At 40.2% G+C, this 19,145-nt stretch overlaps 1 protein-coding gene across 6 annotated transcripts in view; it reads right to left on the bottom strand.

The window, feature by feature from the left end:
- The window catches only part of tcf12 (transcription factor 12), an 86,677-nt gene that overhangs the window by 50,246 nt on the left and 17,286 nt on the right, over positions 1-19,145 (bottom strand). For all 6 annotated transcript variants that reach the window (XM_042220518.1, XM_042220517.1, XM_042220519.1 and 3 more), the window contains exon 5: positions 11,333-11,435. In XM_042220518.1, the coding sequence (XP_042076452.1) occupies positions 11,333-11,435 (103 nt within the window). The remainder of the gene's footprint in view (positions 1-11,332; positions 11,436-19,145) is intronic.

The raw sequence follows: 19,145 nt of genomic DNA, 5'->3' as shown, positions 1-19,145 counted from the left end.
TCCAACAAGACGGGAGTGTAACATTATCTAGTGTTTTGTTTGCCAGCACTCCCAGCATGGACGCAGGACGCCTGGGCAAGCAGTTGTGACCGTGGAAAAAAATGGAGGCGGGAGTTAGAGGAGGGGTGGGCAAGAGAATTAACGAGCTACTGCCGGCCAGGCTTTCTGTGCCTCGTCTCGACAAGGACCCAACTTCTGAGGTGGTGGCCAATCGGTTTCCCTCCAATCAGCTATTGGAGGGAAACTACAAAGTTCACTCAAAACCTGACCTGTCCGTGTTGAAGAAATTGATGTGCGGGAACCAGGGGTCAATTTCATGCATTCTCCAGTTTAGCTGGTAGAGTTAGCAAAAAAGAAGATCTAAGGATGAATTTGTCACCCATCTGTGCCCAACCTGGGTTCAAATACTGCTACCAAAGGGGATTTTATCAAAACTGGTCCAGACGTTTACGTGATGAATGCAAGAACAGCTCTACTGTTTTCAAGCTCTAATCTTTAGAGCTTGAAAACACGTTAGTCCAGAGTTACCTACCAAAGCTCTCAAGACATAGTTTCTTTGTTTTTGGTTTTTTCATGTGTTCTTTATTTGTGATGGCCAACTTTTTTTATTAAATGTGCTACAGTGTGCGACAGGTGTGTACAGCAGCACGTGCTGACAGGTTAGATTATGAGCATGGGGATATTAATTTCAACTGGCCTCCACTGACAACAACAGGAGCTTAGCCCGAATGATCGAAAGACAACATCTGTAAATATCACCAGTACTAAAGTCAAAGGTGATGTTGTATAACATTTCAAAACTAAATAACACATATAAGGATCATGTGAAAAGTTTGCCTAACAATCGCATTTAACTCGTTGTACATCAAAGCTACAGACATATAACATTGCTATCAACAACGCAATGTGAAGCAATAAAGTCAGCAGACTTAAAGTGTTCCTCTAACATCATTTCTTCTGAATGAATCATTTCCCTTTTAGTGTTGTGCTTGTATTAAATAATCCCCCAACATTCCTCTTGGCATCAGCTGCAGGCAGAAAGAGACGAAAGCAACGAGAGAACGGGGGGAGGGGAGAGCGATGTGGGATATACGAGGAAACAAGTACAATGAGGAAGGATTTGGATTAATAAAAACTTCTTTTACGGGAAAGTTTTAACACAGAATTTGACTCTTTTGTTGTGCAAACATCTGCAAACACATGTGTGCAATTAAGTATCTTATAGCCTCGACCTTGCAATTTCAACATGATTAAGTATTACAAAAATGAACTAAAGTGACTGAAAGCAGCAACATTAAGACACCTTTCCACTGCTGATAAATATAACTTTGGCACTCTAACCCCTGCAGCTGTCTCTCAGAGACTTATTATGTCATCATACCTTAGCTATACCACAACTCTTCTATCCTCTATGGAGAGACGGCCCTCGAGGCCTACTCAGACTACAGCTGATCCTCTGCAGCTGGTCAGCCTCACCAGTCACATGCTGGGGGCCGGGGCCTAAGGAAGCAAGGCAGGACGGCGCGGGGTAGGGCCGAGAGAAGCGAGGAGGCGGGGTGGGCTGGGATGCGTGGGGAGATGTGGGCGGCACGGGTAAGGAGGAACAGGATTTGGACCCTTTCAGCTCGTCTTCAGCTTTTCATGCTCCACTGACCGCAGTAATAGATAAGCACACCCTGCAGCTCTGCATAATGACCGGCTACAGCCACTAAACTGTACTACACACATCCCCTCGTTTTCCCTTCTCTCGTCTCTGCTTCATCACACACACACACACAGTCTATCTATGCCACATCACTTTTGATAAAGAATTACGTGTAAAACAATATTTGAGTCCATATTTTCTGCTCTTATTGTGAAAGCTTGTAGTAAACAGTGTCTGTGTGTATGTGAGAGAGTCTGGGTATGAAGAGGGAAAAGGGAGCAGCATTGGCAGCACCTGTGACCCAAACTGCACTGCAAACCGAGTGCACACCTGAACAGCACCTGGCCACAATCACAGCCTGGGTATGAGGAGGGTCTCCTGTGGGACGGCGCATTAGCACATGACACCTGCCCCAGTAAAAACACACTGGGGATGCCAGTGTGAAGTGGGATTTGACACTTCAGGGAAAGCCTTGAGGAACAATTAGACATGAAAAGGCAAAAGTCTGGAAGGGATGAATTCTTTCTCAGTGCGAAACACTAATCAGTGCAAAAAAGAAAACACTGTTGTGTCTTCTTTGTACTTTAAAAATACAATCAAAATGTTAAGTTCGACTGGTTACAAAGAAACAATATCACAAATTTTGCTACTAGCTAACATTACTTCTGTTTTACCAGCAGCATGCTGTTCCCATGTAAAATCTCTAAAGGGTCATTTCATATACAATCATGTAAAAATAAAATAAGCTGACACCTGCAGAATCACCTTTTTTTTTTAAATTATCACAGACATGCTAATTTTCTAAATTTTTTGAAGTTAGCAAACTACAATAATATGTTGTGTTGGTTTTAAAATTTTGAGCTTTTCCCTTTTTTCTTCCAACATATTTGAACCCTTTTTGAACCCATTTTTTCAATCTTTAACTTCTTAAGCACAGGATATATCCACATTAAATTTCCAGGGCTGAAAAACACATTTAAGCTCCATTACAAACTGCAAGCAAACCAATTCCACCCACTTGAAGTGTCACAATCTAGAGCCAAAATTTTATTTTCATCCAGCATCTTTTTTCTTCTTTTTTTCCCCAACCGACTTCAAGCATCTATCATGGGTCAGATCACAGTTTCGACAGCAAAACTGCACCAATTTAATATCTAAGATCTGGAGTAACAGAACCGAGCACCGGTAAACTGGATATTTGATCTATTATTATTTATTCATTATTGTAGGGTCCTTACCTTTCAATATAAAGCGCCTTGAGGTGACTGCTGTCAAGATTTGGCGCTATATAAATAAAACTGAACTGAACTGAATCTGCTGTGTCACATTGAAAAGTGGAAAACTTTAAAGGTTTATAATATCACGTGGGAAAAGTGGCTGTTGAAATCAAGTCATATCATATAAAATCTCCTTTTTTATCTATATTTATCATCAGGCTCATCCTTCAGCTCTGATTTTCTCTGTGTTACAGTTTTCTAATATCCTCATATTTTGATAGAAGCCTTCAGTGCTCGACTGAAAATTAAAGTTTTTTTCTGATAGCGTTACGAGCTCTTGCTCTGTGGGTTTATACTGTCATCCTGCTTCTATCGGAGGCGATTTGTAATCTTGGAATTTAATGCTTGTCTTTTTCATCTACACCGATCAGGCACAACATTATGACCACCGACGCGTGATGAGAATAACACCAAGTATCTCTTCATCATGGCACCTGTTAGTAGGTGGGACATTTTCAACATTTTCTCCTCAGAGTTGATGAGCTAGAAGGATGAAATATGTCCAAGCGTAAGGATTTAAGTGACTTTGACAAGGGCCAAATTATGATGACTAGACGACTGGGTCCTCTACAAAACTGCAGTGGTCACTATCTAAAAGTGATCAAAGGAAGAAATGGTGCTGAACCAGCAATCGAGCATCTGTGGGATGTGCTGGACAAGCAAGTCCGATCCATGGAGGACCCACCACAAACCTTACAGGACTTAAAGGATCTGTGGCTAACATCTTGGTGCAGATACCACAGCCAGCCTGTAGGGGTGTAGTGGACTCCGTGCCTCGACAGGTTGGGGCTGTTTTGGCAGCAGAAGCGGGGACCAACACAATATTATGCACGTGGTCAAAATGTTATGCCGGATCAGTGTATATTTCTATCATGAAGGACCTACCAACTTTACGAAGCCTGGGCAGAAATCTTCATTGTTACCATGTAGAACTTGTATCAGTACTCACTTTTCATGGGATGATCCTGTACTGAACTGCATCTAACAATGAGCTTCCACTGAATAGAACAAAAATAAAGAGCTACAATGAAAGCAACAAGAAACTGTCAAACAATCATTTTAGAAGTTATAGTCTTCAAAAAAAAATGTTAGCCAGCACTTAAATCCATCACACTAAAAGAAAGCTACTTTCGGCTGCTGCCTTGTTCACAACTGTTACCACAGCAGGTACCTCCCTTCTCTTTGAAGTGGCAGAGGTCATCTACTGATTGGAAGGTGGAAGATGGTTAGATTCCTGGCTGCTTCAGTCTGCATGCTAAAGTATCTTTGTTGTATCCATCAGCGTGTGAATGTTAGATAGAAAGCACAACAAACAACTATGCATTTTTACAAATATTAAATACAAATATGTGAAGTCCTATAAGTTTACAGCAGGATGAAACAAAAGAGGAGAGCAATAACTGCCAGGTCATCACGTGAAAGTCACGTGTGTGCAGACCGGCAGGACGGAGCACGCGGCCTTATGCATGTGGCTTTATGCATGCGGCTTTATGCATGCGGCTTTATGCATGCGGCTTTATGCATGCGGCTTTATGCATGCGTCGATGACAGTATTAAGCTGATTAATTGTCATGCAGGGCTAAAGCCGTATGAGTAATATACATGAAGCACACCAGAGAAACGTGAGTGGAGAAACTACAACTCAGCAGTTGCGATATCACGCCTCGGACACATGGCCGGAGAGAACTGATGCTAAAGCGGTCCACAGATTCACAGCGAGATCCCACATAAAGCCCAGCTCACAATAAACACGGGCATGCCTTTGCCTCTTCGTTTTGAAATGAATGCTTCAGTATATGTGGGTGTTGGTGAGTGGAGAGTAAAATCAAAATAAACACATAGAAATCCAGACGATTTTTATTTGACCTTGTTCGTATTGACAAACTTGCAACTACAACTGTGATTCTTTTATGTTTCCCACTCTCCAATCACAGGCCGTGCCTTTAAATCCAAGCCAAGGCCACCCTGAATGGAAAAAAGACCTTAAAGCACAAGAAAGAGAAAGACTGTTGTGAATTAACATAGCTTGTAATTTTAGCCTGAAAAGCATTAAATAAATAAAAGAACAATAGGGAGGCCTGGAGTATTTTTATTATTCCTTTGAAGTCCCTATAATACATTTCCCCTACGTTATTTTTAAACTGACAAATGACAGCTGTGAATAGCTTCAGTTCTGTCCTACTAATTTTGTGACTTTAAAGCTATTTATCTAAAGTTGCCACACTTAATGAAAAACAGCATCAGTCCATTGAGTAAATAACAGCAAAAAGGCAAACACTGAGCAGTGCAGACTCGAAACACAAAGAAAAATAAAGGGGCAGAGTGCAGCTCTTTCAGTTTTAGCTCATCGCCTCTGGTAATTGCCCAGAATTGCTTGAAATCAGCCTCCCCTACCGACTTTCCCATATCGAGCTTACATCACAAGGAAAAAAAAATATCTGCTGGTAATTAGACGAAAGCATTCCTTGTCAGGGCTGTGAACTGTTGGCAATCCATGTGGCTAAACATTTAGAAAGAGCAAATGAGAACCGGCCATCCACTGCAGGACAAGCAGAAGACCTGAAGTGAAGCGCCACGATGAAAGAAACATAAATGAATAAAGGTGAAGACTCCCTCACACACTCTTCTAAGCTGCTTTTCCTCTGACAAAAAGCTAAAATGCAGCGTCTCTTTACTGTTTACAGACTGAGAATTGTTTTCAATCCAGAGACGATTCTGAAATTAATCGTCGCACTAAGAAATCGATTTAAATCCTAGGATTGCCAAATGTTGCTAGCTCTGATACTATTACTTATGCAACAAAGTACGAAAATCTAATCCATGCTAACAGAGCTTTCATGGAATCAGTTTTCCAATCACAGCAATTAATCATTAAGTAAATAGTCCATGCATCTACGTGACTGCCAATAATTCCTATCAGATCACACGATGTGCTATGAATGCTCTGACTAAGTCTGTCCAAGTGTAGCCTGTGTACTTAATACATGTTATGAGTGGCTGAGTCACACAGACTCACATGGCTGAGGCTCTACACATGAACAATGTGGCTGCCACCTGTCGGGCAGTACGACGTGGATGGCGTGACGGCGAGTAAGAGGATTTTAGCACGAGTGAAGCCCGTAGTCTGCCCTAACTCGAACCCGGCCCCCCCTTTAGGACAGCAGCATCACATGATCATTAGGCACTCAGAGGCTCCCCAGCGCTAAACCAAAACACCCGTTCTTCAACTTCAATCATTCCCGATTAGGCGGGAAAATCACCCTGTGATTTGGAAAAAAAAGTTTGCTAAATTTCTGTTTTAAAATGAATGATAAAAATAACAGAACAAACCACTTCCTGCATCTATATGTTACCCATAATAACTTACAGCCTCACCTCTCTCCTGCCCTGTTAAGAACATGGAACCTATGCCTTCTCGAAATGAAACTTAACGGAAAAAAATATACAGATTACTGAGAGTTACATGATTCTGAAACACTGAAAACACTGATAGATTATGTTGTACAACCCTGCAGTAATAATGAACAGTAATAACAGGAACAGTTATGTATGTGTTGTGGCTTGTAGGAGTAGTTTACAAGTGCAGAGGTCTACTGTGCATTTGCAGTGTGCAGTTTTCTTGTGCAGATTTTTTCTTCCTAATGCAGGAAGTATAAATGTTGCAAAACTGAAAAGAGAATTTGGTTAATAAAATACTTTTAGTTTCTGAATCCCAATATCATCATGCTCTAGAAACTACACATTCAAGCACTTTCTCTAGATTTAATCTTAACCACATGCAAATTCTAATATAAAAATTTCAAACACTGTATAGTCATTGTCTGTCTCGCTTATCTTCTGATGCACACAATTACGTTTATTCTCGAGTTTGGTTGGCAGATGTCAGAAACAGTAGCAGCTTATTTCACACAGGCTGTGGATTTTACAGAAATGTGAGCAGTGTGCACTTTTGCTTACAGTAAAAAAGAAAGTGCTCTATTAGAGCTAAAAAGCACTATATGAGTGCATACGGTTAATTGTAGTGATCTTTAAATAAATACAAATTAAATCTTTAGCTTTTATCCAAGTAGCAGTATGACTTCCCAATTAATGGGCAACAGGAAAGCAGATGGGGGCATAGGACATGAAAGATATTTTAGTTGGTATTTTTGCCAAGGGAAATTTCCAAGCAGCTTTTCTCATACAAGCCTGGTTTAGATCTACTGTGTTGATAAACTAGACTAAACAAGTCCATGTAAACATGGAAATGTCATTAAGAGTTATGGACTGGGAGCTTCCGATTAGGAACAATACACTGACTGAGAGGCAGGAAATATGAAGTGGTCCTCAGGGCCCTAACACACCACAGCTACTGCTGACCAGCTCTGGGTCGTTTTCAGATGTCTGCAGCCATTCACTGGGCACAGTTTGTCTGACGGTACAGCAACGGTTTCGCCGACTGAAACTCAAAAATGACAAATTAATGGTAGAGGACTTGACTTGAGACAAATTACCTCTTCAGATCCTCTAGCAAATTAGTTTCCAAGTTTATTCTCCACGTTTCACATTGGCAATGATTGGTATTCAGATTACAGACTAATCAATGTGATCTTAACCCAACATCATATCTTGAGGATCTGAGTGTATGCCTATATACTCAGATCCACTTTCTCATCATCTCATCGCTGAATTTCAGAAACTTGATGGAAAAATCAACTGCTGTATGCTGCGAGATGTTTCCTGGCTTAAAATAGTTCATTTAACAGCTCAGAAACTGCTGCGAATACCTGGACTTGCACATTTTCTAAATGTGTTGGGCTTTACCAAAACATCTGGTAAACAATCCAGTTATTGTACAGAAAGTCTAAGACAGAACAGAAGAAAAACTGGGGAAGGCTTGGATGGCTTATCATTAAAAGCATACAAAGCCAGCTGTATAGCACAGCTGCCAGAGTAATTTTGAAGTTTACAGATCTACAACATATGCTCAGATTCAAGAAACTTCAGCAACACTGGAGTCCCTGTCTGAAGCCCTCATGCAAAAACAACCCAGTTTCTCCAATGTTTCTCTGGTTTGTTGGGTTTTCTGTATCTATGAAGCGCCTTGAGGCGACTTTTGTTGTGATTTGGCGCTATATAAATAGTGTTTATATGCAGGAGTTATACAGGAGGAATAAAAAAGAAAAGTAAGGGAATGTCATGAATATCAGTAGAACAGTACAATTAATCTTGTCCTCAGCTTCACTGTTTTATTTATTTGATATACAGAATACAGTGTATAAATATAATATATATGAATATAAACATTTTACACACACACACAAAATACACACATATCATTACAAAACATAAATACAAATAAAATAAACAAAGAGACTTCTAAGCTCTGTTAATAAAAGAATACAATATTTGGTGCTAGGGCTGCCACAAGCGATTATTTTGATAGTCGACTGGTCACCGATTTTTTTTGCGATTAGTCGACTAATCAGATCATGCATCCGTTGGACGTAAAATGTACAGCTTAAAGCACCAGCATGCATCTGCTCTTATATAACTATCATTAGCTTACAGCTTTAAATTTTTAAGGTATGTGCTAACTAAAAATAAGACAAGATGATAGTTTATTAAATATTAATGAAATTTGCAGATTGTTTCGGTGAAGTTTAATAAACTCCTTGCTATCTAAAATATAACAGGACACTGGAGTAAATTCTGGAGCATCTCACACTTCTGATAATCAGCTGTCTGCTTGACTTATTCAGCTGTGTAAAAACTATAACTTTAATCTCAGCCAAACCGATTTACTCAGGAACAAATAAAATACTGAAAAAAGCCAAACAATAATATGACTTATATATCATGTTTAACCTGAGTAGCGAAAGACGGCGGTGGGTTTGAAAACGATTTGCCAGGAGTCCGGTGTTCTCACGGGCTCTAGTGAGCCTTGAACCCCGGCTAGCTATCGAGCTAGTGGGTAACAGACGTCTCTGAAAACATCGGAGCGCTTTTGAAAGTATGTGGTGTCCTGATAAACTGAGCAGATATTTGAGGTTTACACAGCTACATTCTCGCCTGAAAATATGTTAAACGTTTATTTTGTGACCCAGAAAGAATAATAAGAGTAATATTAAAACTAACTAGCTGCCACCATTGTTGGAAACTGAGCAGGGCCGTGCTATGAATTCTGGGATAGGTTGGGCCATGAAGTATACACCCGACCCATCCTTCAAAACTGGGGAAATGAAGGACGCATTTCTCAGCCGCATTTGTCGGAGTCTTAGAATTTGTACAGGCTTCGTCATGTTGCTGTAACGTAATCGGCCTACAAATGCGTTCACAGGAGGATGCGCTTCCTGAATTTGAACACAGCTACGATACCGGACACTGCTTCTTCTTCTTCAGGGTTTAACGGCAGCTGGCATCCTTGTACATCTTCTGTTTCAGTCCGTTATTACACTCTTAAATCCTACTACTTATTCCTGCATCTTTTGGGATCTTAAAAAGCTTCAAACAACGCGTCGACTATTAAATTAGTCGTCGATGATTTTGAAAGTCGACGTAATCGTGACTAGTCGACTAATTGTGGCAGCCCTATTTGGTGCACAAATGAGTCTGCTGTGAGGAATGACACCTGTTATTTTAGCTTTAAGTGACAGGTTATCTTTTTCTCCAACTGTCGGTAGTGTTGCTGCATGTAGCAAGAGACTCACAGCAGTTAACAGACATTTATGAAACTTGGTTAGCTAGCATTACCCAACATTCTGTTCTGTGGCATACAGTTAAAAACAGTTTCTCAAATTATGTTTGTTATTATGCTATGATGTCTACCCTTTTTAAGATGGTTAGTTGTGGGTTTTTAACTATGTTATTTTTTTTTGCATCATATGATTAGAACATGAGTAAGAAGGGCACACATTATAATAGAGATCTCATCCAAATACACTCCACAGCACTCCTAATAGCCAAAAATACATTAAATATAAACCCGCACATAAGTCACAGTAAGCATTTTGTCTGTTCACTGGTGTTGTGGTACTTTTACTTTTCTTCAATCCCCCTCAAGTCTCCATTTCAACTGCATCTCAACCATTTAATCTCCAATCTATTATAGTGGCGTAAAAAGCCTAACTTCATGAAAATCATGTCACTACACAAATATTGACAGCCCCAACCATATATTTCACTACTACATAGTTGTTCTATCCTGTGCGTTTATGAGGAATAACCTTTCAGACGTGGCTTAATGAGGGTGCTGAAAACTATAAATCCGCGCAGATATTACTTCTGGAAAAACAATTTAATAAGACCACAGTCATCCTGAATTCCCATCCTGAGATAAGCGCAGGCAATTCCAAGTTTACAATCATGTTGCCCAACTCTGACATATCATTGCGACAGATCACATCCATATTCTGAAGCTGGTGAGCACAATTACACACACACAGTGGCAATGGGTGGGGAAGCAGTCATGTGATCAATTGCAGGAAAGATAATAATTTGTTTCATTCAGTAGCGCCCTAACCGCTGTGCTTGGAAAGCAGTCTCCAGGGCCATTACATAATGGGCTAAGCTGTAGTTAGCCATAAAACTGTCGAGTGGTTACACATCACAACGATGCCAGGCCAAAGAGCTGCACACAGCTTTTAACCGCTACAATAGCAGAGCATATTGTAAGCCAGTAACACTATGTCTTTTAAAAAGTGATGACAGAGTATTAAAACTCAAAGTACGATTGTGTTTGGGGAAAGTGTGTCCACCTGCTTGTGATTAAATTGATGCTAATAATAGGAATGCAGAGTAAGTCACACAAAAAAAAACTTGGAGAATAAAAGCCAAGAAACACTACAGTAAAGGTCCAGAAATCTAACTAACTAGTAAAATGAAAGCCACACAAATGCAAATAAATAAATATATATCTTTTGTATGAGCAAACCAGATTGAGCTAAAGGAAACGCAGCACCTGAAAAATCCAAAGGCAAACACAGCAACAATCCCAAATGAACACAACTGTATGATCTACTTTCAGTTTAAAAGCTTGTTTCTGTTTCACGGTGGGGTCTTTGATACAACAGTCTGTTTAACCCTACACCCAAACAATACATAACTGTGCTGCTGCTGGAAGCTGCTGAGGGCGGTTTTGATGTCTAGGACACAGCTTCTTATGACGGAAACCTATACTGATGGTGTGACTCCTAGCCTGGGGGAGGGTCATCTCAGGAGGAGCAAGAGGGAGATGTGGAAAGGGGAGGGGGATTAAAGAGAGGAAATAAAGACATGAGGGGCGAGAAGAAAATTGTCCTGTAGCCTGCAAGCCTTTCAGTCCTGCTGCCTCCAGTAAATGATGTGCCTTAATCTCAATCAGTTTTTTTTAGGATGTCTTTCCACCACCAAAGGGCAAATGAGGGTGAGTTGAAAGGAGTCACTTACTTACCCATTATGTTTGAGTTCATAAAAGGTGTTGGGGACAATCCTTCATGGGACACTAATCGACTGTCACTCAAATGATCGCTGTAATGAGGGCTGTCTGCGAAGCCCTGAGGGAAGAGATCAGAATATTAAGCACATTAGTAGGCAACTTTGATAATTGTGTGCTATAGCGTACTCCTAATTAGCAAGGCGAGAACACAATTGATGCCAATAAAATCTGCAAGAGAAGCCCAAAAATTTGAAGAGAAAGATGGTTCACATTAATAACACTGGTTCATATTTAAACCCCCAGTATCTGCCATAAAAAATACAAGAACTCTATAGATGTTTTATTAACCTCTCATAACAAGCCGCTATGTGCATTGCTTTTGTGATCTACTGGAAATTACCATAGTAAGGAAGGCTACACGAAATCCGTCAAGAAGAGGATGTTTTAGTAGCTAGCAGAAAACTACTAGCTAAGTGGTAGTGAAACTGTAAAAAGTATCAAGTAAATTGGAAAAGTAGAACTTCTGAAGTAAAAATTGTATTACCTCTCAACAAATAGTTGGCATCCTCCATGTAAACTACATGCACCATTCAAATGCTACTGACCAAAGCAATCACAACAAGGCCTTTGGTCCAGCATCGCATACTTCTTTATGACCAGTCTCACTTAACGACAAGTCTGGCACACATTTTTCCACTAGCAACCAGTGACAACCAAAAGGCCCCTGTAAGACTGAGGCCTTACTGGTCCTGGGCCATCAGGCTGTTATATTAACCCAAGAGATTTTATCATGTTTTACCATTATTTTATGTACAGGGTGGGCCATTTATATGGATACACCGTACTAACATGGGAATGGTTGGTGATATTAAAGTCCTGGTTGTGGCACATTAGTATATGTGAGGGGGCGAACTCCTCAAGATGGGTGGTGACCATGGTGGCCATTTAGAAGTCGGCCATCTTGGATACAACTTTTGTTTTTTCAATCCGGTTGTTCAGTCTGACGTCACTAGCCGTGTCTGGACCTAAACTCCGCTGCAGGTCCATATATCAAACGATCACTATGGCATTACTGAGAGTTGAAAAACTGTCTAAAGTCTTTCATCTTTAATAAAATGATCAGCGTTCTGCTCTACCAGGTGTAACAATTGAGTTTAACATCCAGGCATCCATGAAAACGGAATTTATGACATTTAACAGAGTTAGAAGTTAGCAGGAAGTTAGCTCGCTAGCTTCTATCTAAATACAATATAGCATGTCCTGACTGCGGGGTTTTGGAAACAAATTAAAACGTACAGCTCTGTTATCACTTCCAACATAAATGAAGACAGAAAACTAAACAGCAGTGACGTTTGTAGGGTTACTGAAGTTTGGCTAGCTGGTATATAATGATGTGCTACGTGACCGCTAGCGACACAGCTATGTTAGCATAATATAAACAAGCTAACTTTTTTTCCACTCGATAAAAGTTAACGTGAGTGTTCTCGGTGGTCAGGAACAAATGTAATCGCATGGCAGGATGCTGTAAAAGGACCAAACTTCAGCCAGGAGAACAACTGAGATAATCCATCCACAATACGAGGTTAGTCATTCATATACTGCTGCATGGGCTGGGCTGTAGTTACATCCTAAGGTTTTAAAAACTGAGCTTAAATAAATGATTAGCGGTAATAAAAGCCGAGGGAGGTCAACAGTGATCACTGACTGTTTTAGGAGCTTTTTGAGATCAAATAGAAGAAAATACATAACATTAAACATGTTAACAACACAAAAGCCATATTAAACGCAGACTACTTTAGCCCGGAAGTAGGATTCGTCGTGTCATCACTGAACAACCGGATAGGAAGAGGGCCATGTGACACATCAAACTTATTGGTAATGTCACAAGAAAAACAATGGTGTGCTTGGTTTCAACGTAACTTTATTCTTTCATGAGTTATTTACAAGTTTCTCTTTGTTCACAGCCATTGACATGTCGAAGAGGTTAACACGTGAGGAGCGGATCGAAATTGTGTTGATATCTGGTGAACGCAGTAACCGGGTCATTGCAGCAGATTTCAATGCAAGACACCCTACGAGACCACCCATCTCCCATGCTACAGTTAGCAAACTGCTTGCTAAGTTTCGTGAAACTGGTTCAGTGTTGGATTTGCCAAAATGTGGACGCAAGAAAACTGTCACTAATGAAGAAACATCAGTGGCTGTCCTAGCTTCATTCAGCAAGAGCCCACAGCGTAGCACTCGCCGCATGTCACTGGAGAGTGGCATTAGTCGAACATCCCTTCGGCAGATATTAGCTACTCACAAATGGCACCCTTACAAACTCCAGCTACTGCAGCATCTCAACGAGGATGACCCAGATCGGCGCACAGAATTTGCAGAATGGGCAAAACAAAAATTGGAACAGGACCCTCAGTTCACGCAGAAGATTTTGTTCAGTGATGAGGCAAACTTTTATGTGAATGGTGAAGTTAACAAACAAAACCACCGCTATTGGTCTGACACTAACCCACATTGGATGGATCCCTCCAAGACTGTTGGAACAACAAAAGTGATGGTTTGGTGTGGTATATGGGGTACAACGATAGTGGGTCCATTCTTCATCAATGGAAACCTCAAGGCCACTGGATATTTGAAATTGCTACATGATGATGTGTTTCCCTCTTTATGCACTGAAGCTGGCACGTTCCCTGAGTTTTTCCAGCAAGATGGTGCACCACCACATTATGGGTGCCAGGTCCGAGCATTCCTAGATGAACAGTTTCCTGGAAAGTGGATTGGTCGTCGTGGGCCAGTTGAATGGCCCCCAAGGTCTCCTGATCTGACCCCCTTAGACTTTTATCTTTGGGGTCATCTGAAGGCAATTGTCTATGGTGTGAAGATACGAGATGTGCAGCACCTGAAACTACGGATACTGGATGCCTGTGCTGGCATTTCTCCTGCGGTGTTGCTATCAGTGTGTGAAGAGTGGGAGAAGAGGGTTGCATTGACAATCCAACACAATGGGCAGCACATTGAACACATTTTATAAGTGGTCAGAAACTTGTAAATAACTCATGAAAGAATAAAGTTACGTTGAAACCAAGCACACCATTGTTTTTCTTGTGACATTACCAATAAGTTTGATGTGTCACATGGCCCTCTTCCTATTGAAAAAACAAAAGTTGTATCCAAGATGGCCGACTTCTAAATGGCCACCATGGTCACCACCCATCTTGAGGAGTTTGCCCCCTCACATATGCTAATGTGCCACAAACAGGACTTTAATATCACCAACCATTCCCATGTTATTACGGTGTATCCATATAAATGGCCCACCCTGTACAATAAAATATATCATGCAAACAGAATTCAAAACCAAACTCTTTAACCCTCTAACACCAAGTGTGTCATATATGATACATACTTTTTTTTCCTCGCCTAAAAATAAGAAAACATAAGAATTTGCACAATAAATTTTTAAGCAATAAATTGCACATAAATGTCAGATGTAGCAAAAATTATACAAATGAAAATTCATACATGAAACTTCATATTTCTTCTCTTGTCTTTTTATTTGATTCAAGTTTCAATACATGCTCCAGTGTTGTTGTTGTTTTTTGGGTTTTTTTGTTAATTATTTCTTAGTTCAGGCTTTACATGGTTAAAACAGGTCTCCAAATTCCACAAACAGGCCACCGACTTTCTCAGTATAAGAATTCTGTGCTGCCATCTTAAACCCAACAACTCTTTACCTTAAATGTATCTATAATTCTATAAAATCAAAACGTATAAATCCAGTTTCTTAAAGTATTCTGTCTTATTCAGTCGTTTTGTGCAAGTCATAAAAGGTCTGTATACCATTTCATGCTTGCAGATGGTGTTGTTTAACAGAAGAGGAAGAAACACAGAGATGCATCCTCCACCATTTCCAGGTACCTGCAGCTTAAAAAAATTGCCTTTTTTTCCTCCTGCAGCTTAACAGTGCCTTTTCATGACAGTTATCAGCTTCAGGAGCTCAGGTCTAAATATCGGTCACAGTATGGTTTTTGAAAACTTGGGGTCCCATGTAATAAAAGATGCTTCGTTACAGTGCTAATCCCAAGTCCTGTGAAAATCCTCCTGTGCTCCAGTAAAATACATCTTCCCAAACTACATTAACTCCCACCAGAGGGACCGAGCAGCAGTGGGCTTGCATTTGTATGGAGCTATTTTCACCAACTCATACCCATTGCATTCAACATACAGTTAAAAAAAAAAAAGAAGTAAATCTTATTATCCATCTTTTCTTGTGAGTGGATGGTGATGGAGTAATTTCAAAGGCAGTGGAGTGTTGTGCTGTGTCGAGGGAATCCTCAGAGATTCCCTATTGTGCTCCTGCCAGGCCGCGCTCACTGTTAATCACACCATGAACCGACTCAATAACAACAACAGCCCCGTGAGAAGCTCTAGCACACATACACAGACTTACACATACGGAAAGCATTTCTTCTCATATACAAGTAAAAAGCATCAACCTGACCACTCTCTGCAAGGTTGCTGACCAAACTATGAAATACTGAGCTATGGTCAGCAGACAGTGAAAACAATGGTTAAACAACAAAAATAGATTCTAATCATAAACATAAACATAAAACCATATGAAAAGCTCTACTTTTTTCTTCCTTTTTAAAATTTGTGCAAATATCAAGGAAAAGAAAAAATGTGTGGTTTCACAGAGACTTATAGGTTGAACTATTTCTTGGCTGGGAACACACCAACTTTCAACAGTCTCTGCTTGTTGCCTGGCAAAAACTGCTCATGGCCAGAAAACAATCTGACAAAAGTTGATATCAGACCAAATTGTCAGCTCGTTAAAACCGTTTTCATCCTCAGTCTTACTGCATCTACTCCAAACAGTTTCCAGGGGAGAGGGGAATTTGGTTTTCCCTCGTCAATCACTAGAGACCAATATATCTGCCTGAATCTAACATGAGGTTAAGTCACTATGCCAACATACTAGTTTAGCCAGGACTTTAAAAGTGTGGCAAAGAAAAAAACAGTTCAGTAGCCATGCCTCATGGGTGAAGAAAATAAGTGAGCACTGGCAATTTAAAATTTCACTTCACGAGCACTTAGCTTGGCAACAAGTAGCAAATTGTACTTCCACTAATGGCCATTTGAGGCTGGCTTCAAAAGCGAGCCAATCCCCACAGACTCTCTGGCTAAAATGCCAAACTTCAGCTATGAAACAAACACGTTTAGAGCCTGATACAAGCAAATATGTTTTAAGGTTTTAAGGATAGATTCCCCACTTCGTAACAACTGCAACAAATCCATTTGGATTTTATGAAGAAGTGAAGTTAATGAAGACATTATGATGTCCAATATTTGGAATCACTGAGCTGGACCTCTCACTAACGCCTGCCTTGTTGGCGCCTTTTTAATTTAATTAAAAAGACAAACAATAAGGCCAGCTGTGAGGCACAGCATAACCAAGAAGTTTATGCTCGAGTTTTGCTGAATGAAATTCTAGTTTGTTTTTGTTTGTAAGTTATATGAATGCAAGGTGCACCCATAAACAACTCCAGGAGGGGCCAGTGGATGATGACAGGACTACATCCATATTTTATATACATTCTATGACTGACAGTAGTGTTAATCCTGCCCATGATGCTGACTGGGAATTTGTTGCTTACTTTTCCACTGAAAACTTGCAGTTTTATGTCCAGCCACCTAAGGAATGAGTCTCATGGAGCAGATGGATTTAAAGGTCTGAAGCCAAGCCAAACCTGACACGAAATTTAATGTAAAATTTCAATTTTTTTGTTGTTAAAATACACAACATTTTACTAAACTTTAGAGCAATATCCCCCTGTTTTCACCCTTAAAGGTGAAAAGATATCTTTAACATACAGTGTTGTACAAACCTTTGCATTCAACTCCATACAGTGTATATATGTATATACATTTATAAATATGTATGTAGGTAGGTAGGTAGGTAGGTAGGTAGGTAGATAGATAGAGAGAGAGTTATATATATTTGACTCTACACAGGAAAGTTAAGCAAAATATCAAACTGAAAAGCACTTCCTTTCAGTTTTATAATTGCAAAGCAGGAAGAGACCATCAGGGCCAGTCAGCAGTGCAGGAAAAAGAAGTAGGAGGGTAATGGTCAATCCAAGCTTAGTGCATGTTTCTACATTCGTCTGCGTGTTCACACTGGGCCTGTTAGATCATCAATCAAAGGTCCCTCATCATTCCCAAACACTGGTGGCCTACATCCATCCAAGACACTAACACACGCTGTCATTGTGCCACAGGGCCACGTTAGCACTGGTGGCTAAATAACTGTCAGATCACTGTGGCAGCGTACAGGCCGGAGCCCATGCCTCATTCCCCAGTCGCTCGCCACAGCGTTTAAAGAGTCATCTCTTCCACACTCTGTGTTGCATCCCAGGTGAACATGTGGCTGCATGTGGCAGCTTGGGAAGTAATGATATGGTCATGATGGATGCGTGTGGGGTCGAGTATCAAGTTGGGGCAGGGCACTAGGGAAGTGGGGGTTGTTGTGTAGTGGCGGTGGGCACAGCCCTGCCTGTCAGACCGCCAGCCTACAGCCACAGCTGCCCAGGATACATCGAATGGCTGGGAGCCAAGGTCAGCACGCCAGGGCTCGGGACTGTTCACAGTCGACTGGTCACACACTCGTAGCAGCAGCTCAAACAAGCACAGGGACAACACTGAATTCCCTTTGTAACACACTGAAAGATGAAGCACTCTGATTTTTTTCCACGAGCCTTGGACAGATACAATGAACAGAGAAAAACTGGGAAATCTTAGAAAGTAAGTCTTGTTTTTAATTTAGTTATTTGATACTAATTTAATAAGTTCTATAAATTACACTGAATCAAATCTCCAAAGTTTCACCTGAGATAAGAACAATCCAAGAGTCTGTTCTACTGTTCTGTCTCTGCCTAAAAAAATTCAGGAAAAAGGGGAAAACAGCAAGATTTCTGCAGCTCAATTTAAAAATCTCATCTTCTGTAAAGATGCAGAAACATGTAAATGATGGTTTAATTGCAAATAGATTTTTAAAAGTTTATCTTAGTGGAACAGCTTCTATAAATTGCCTATGCAAATGTCAGGCTCTTGCTGGGATAGGTGATTCAGCAAATGGAACTCAGTAAACAGATGTATTTGAATTATATTATCCAGAAATCTCAGTCTTTACACAATATCTTTCACTAGATGGTTTGTAAATGCAAAGTTGGCAATCACAGAAATCCGAGTTACTCTAACTTTTACTGGCACCACCTGATTTTAATATCGGCCTGTTTTGGTTATGGTCTGTCCTGAGTGCTCAGGTTCAAGAAAAGACATTGACAAGTTAGTAATTCACATCATCACAACAATACTCCCTTACTAATGCTTATAATTAATGATTACAATTAGGTTAAATTAGCCAAGATTATTCACTTTGTCTGTCTCTTGTGTGCAAATTTATATTAAGTTAAAAAACAAGGCTAGAAAATTGGTTACAGGAAACGTAAGACAGATTAGTTCTAAATGGAAAAATGGATCTGAAACAAACAAATTAAATGTTCCATTTATGAAAATAACAATGTTAATATTTAGCCTGTCTACAAATTTGCATCATACATCATATCCATTTCCACTGCAGGTGCCTCATTATTTTAAAGCTTTCATTTAGGTAAATTTAAGCAAAACACTATGCTAATCAATCATTATTTAGCTGTTATCGATTACAAAGCACATGAACACTATGGCTTCTTCAGTTAGTTCAGTACTGCCAAACACAGTCATTTATTTAGTAGTGCTGGGGTTATTACTTCAGCCATGCTGTGTT

The sequence above is a fragment of the Haplochromis burtoni genome, unplaced genomic scaffold (assembly GCF_018398535.1).
Source record: "Haplochromis burtoni strain Fernald_Lab_line unplaced genomic scaffold, NCSU_Asbu1 Contig_50, whole genome shotgun sequence".
Classification (NCBI taxonomy): domain Eukaryota; kingdom Metazoa; phylum Chordata; class Actinopteri; order Cichliformes; family Cichlidae; genus Haplochromis; species Haplochromis burtoni.
This window is presented reverse-complemented; position numbering and strand designations above follow the sequence as displayed.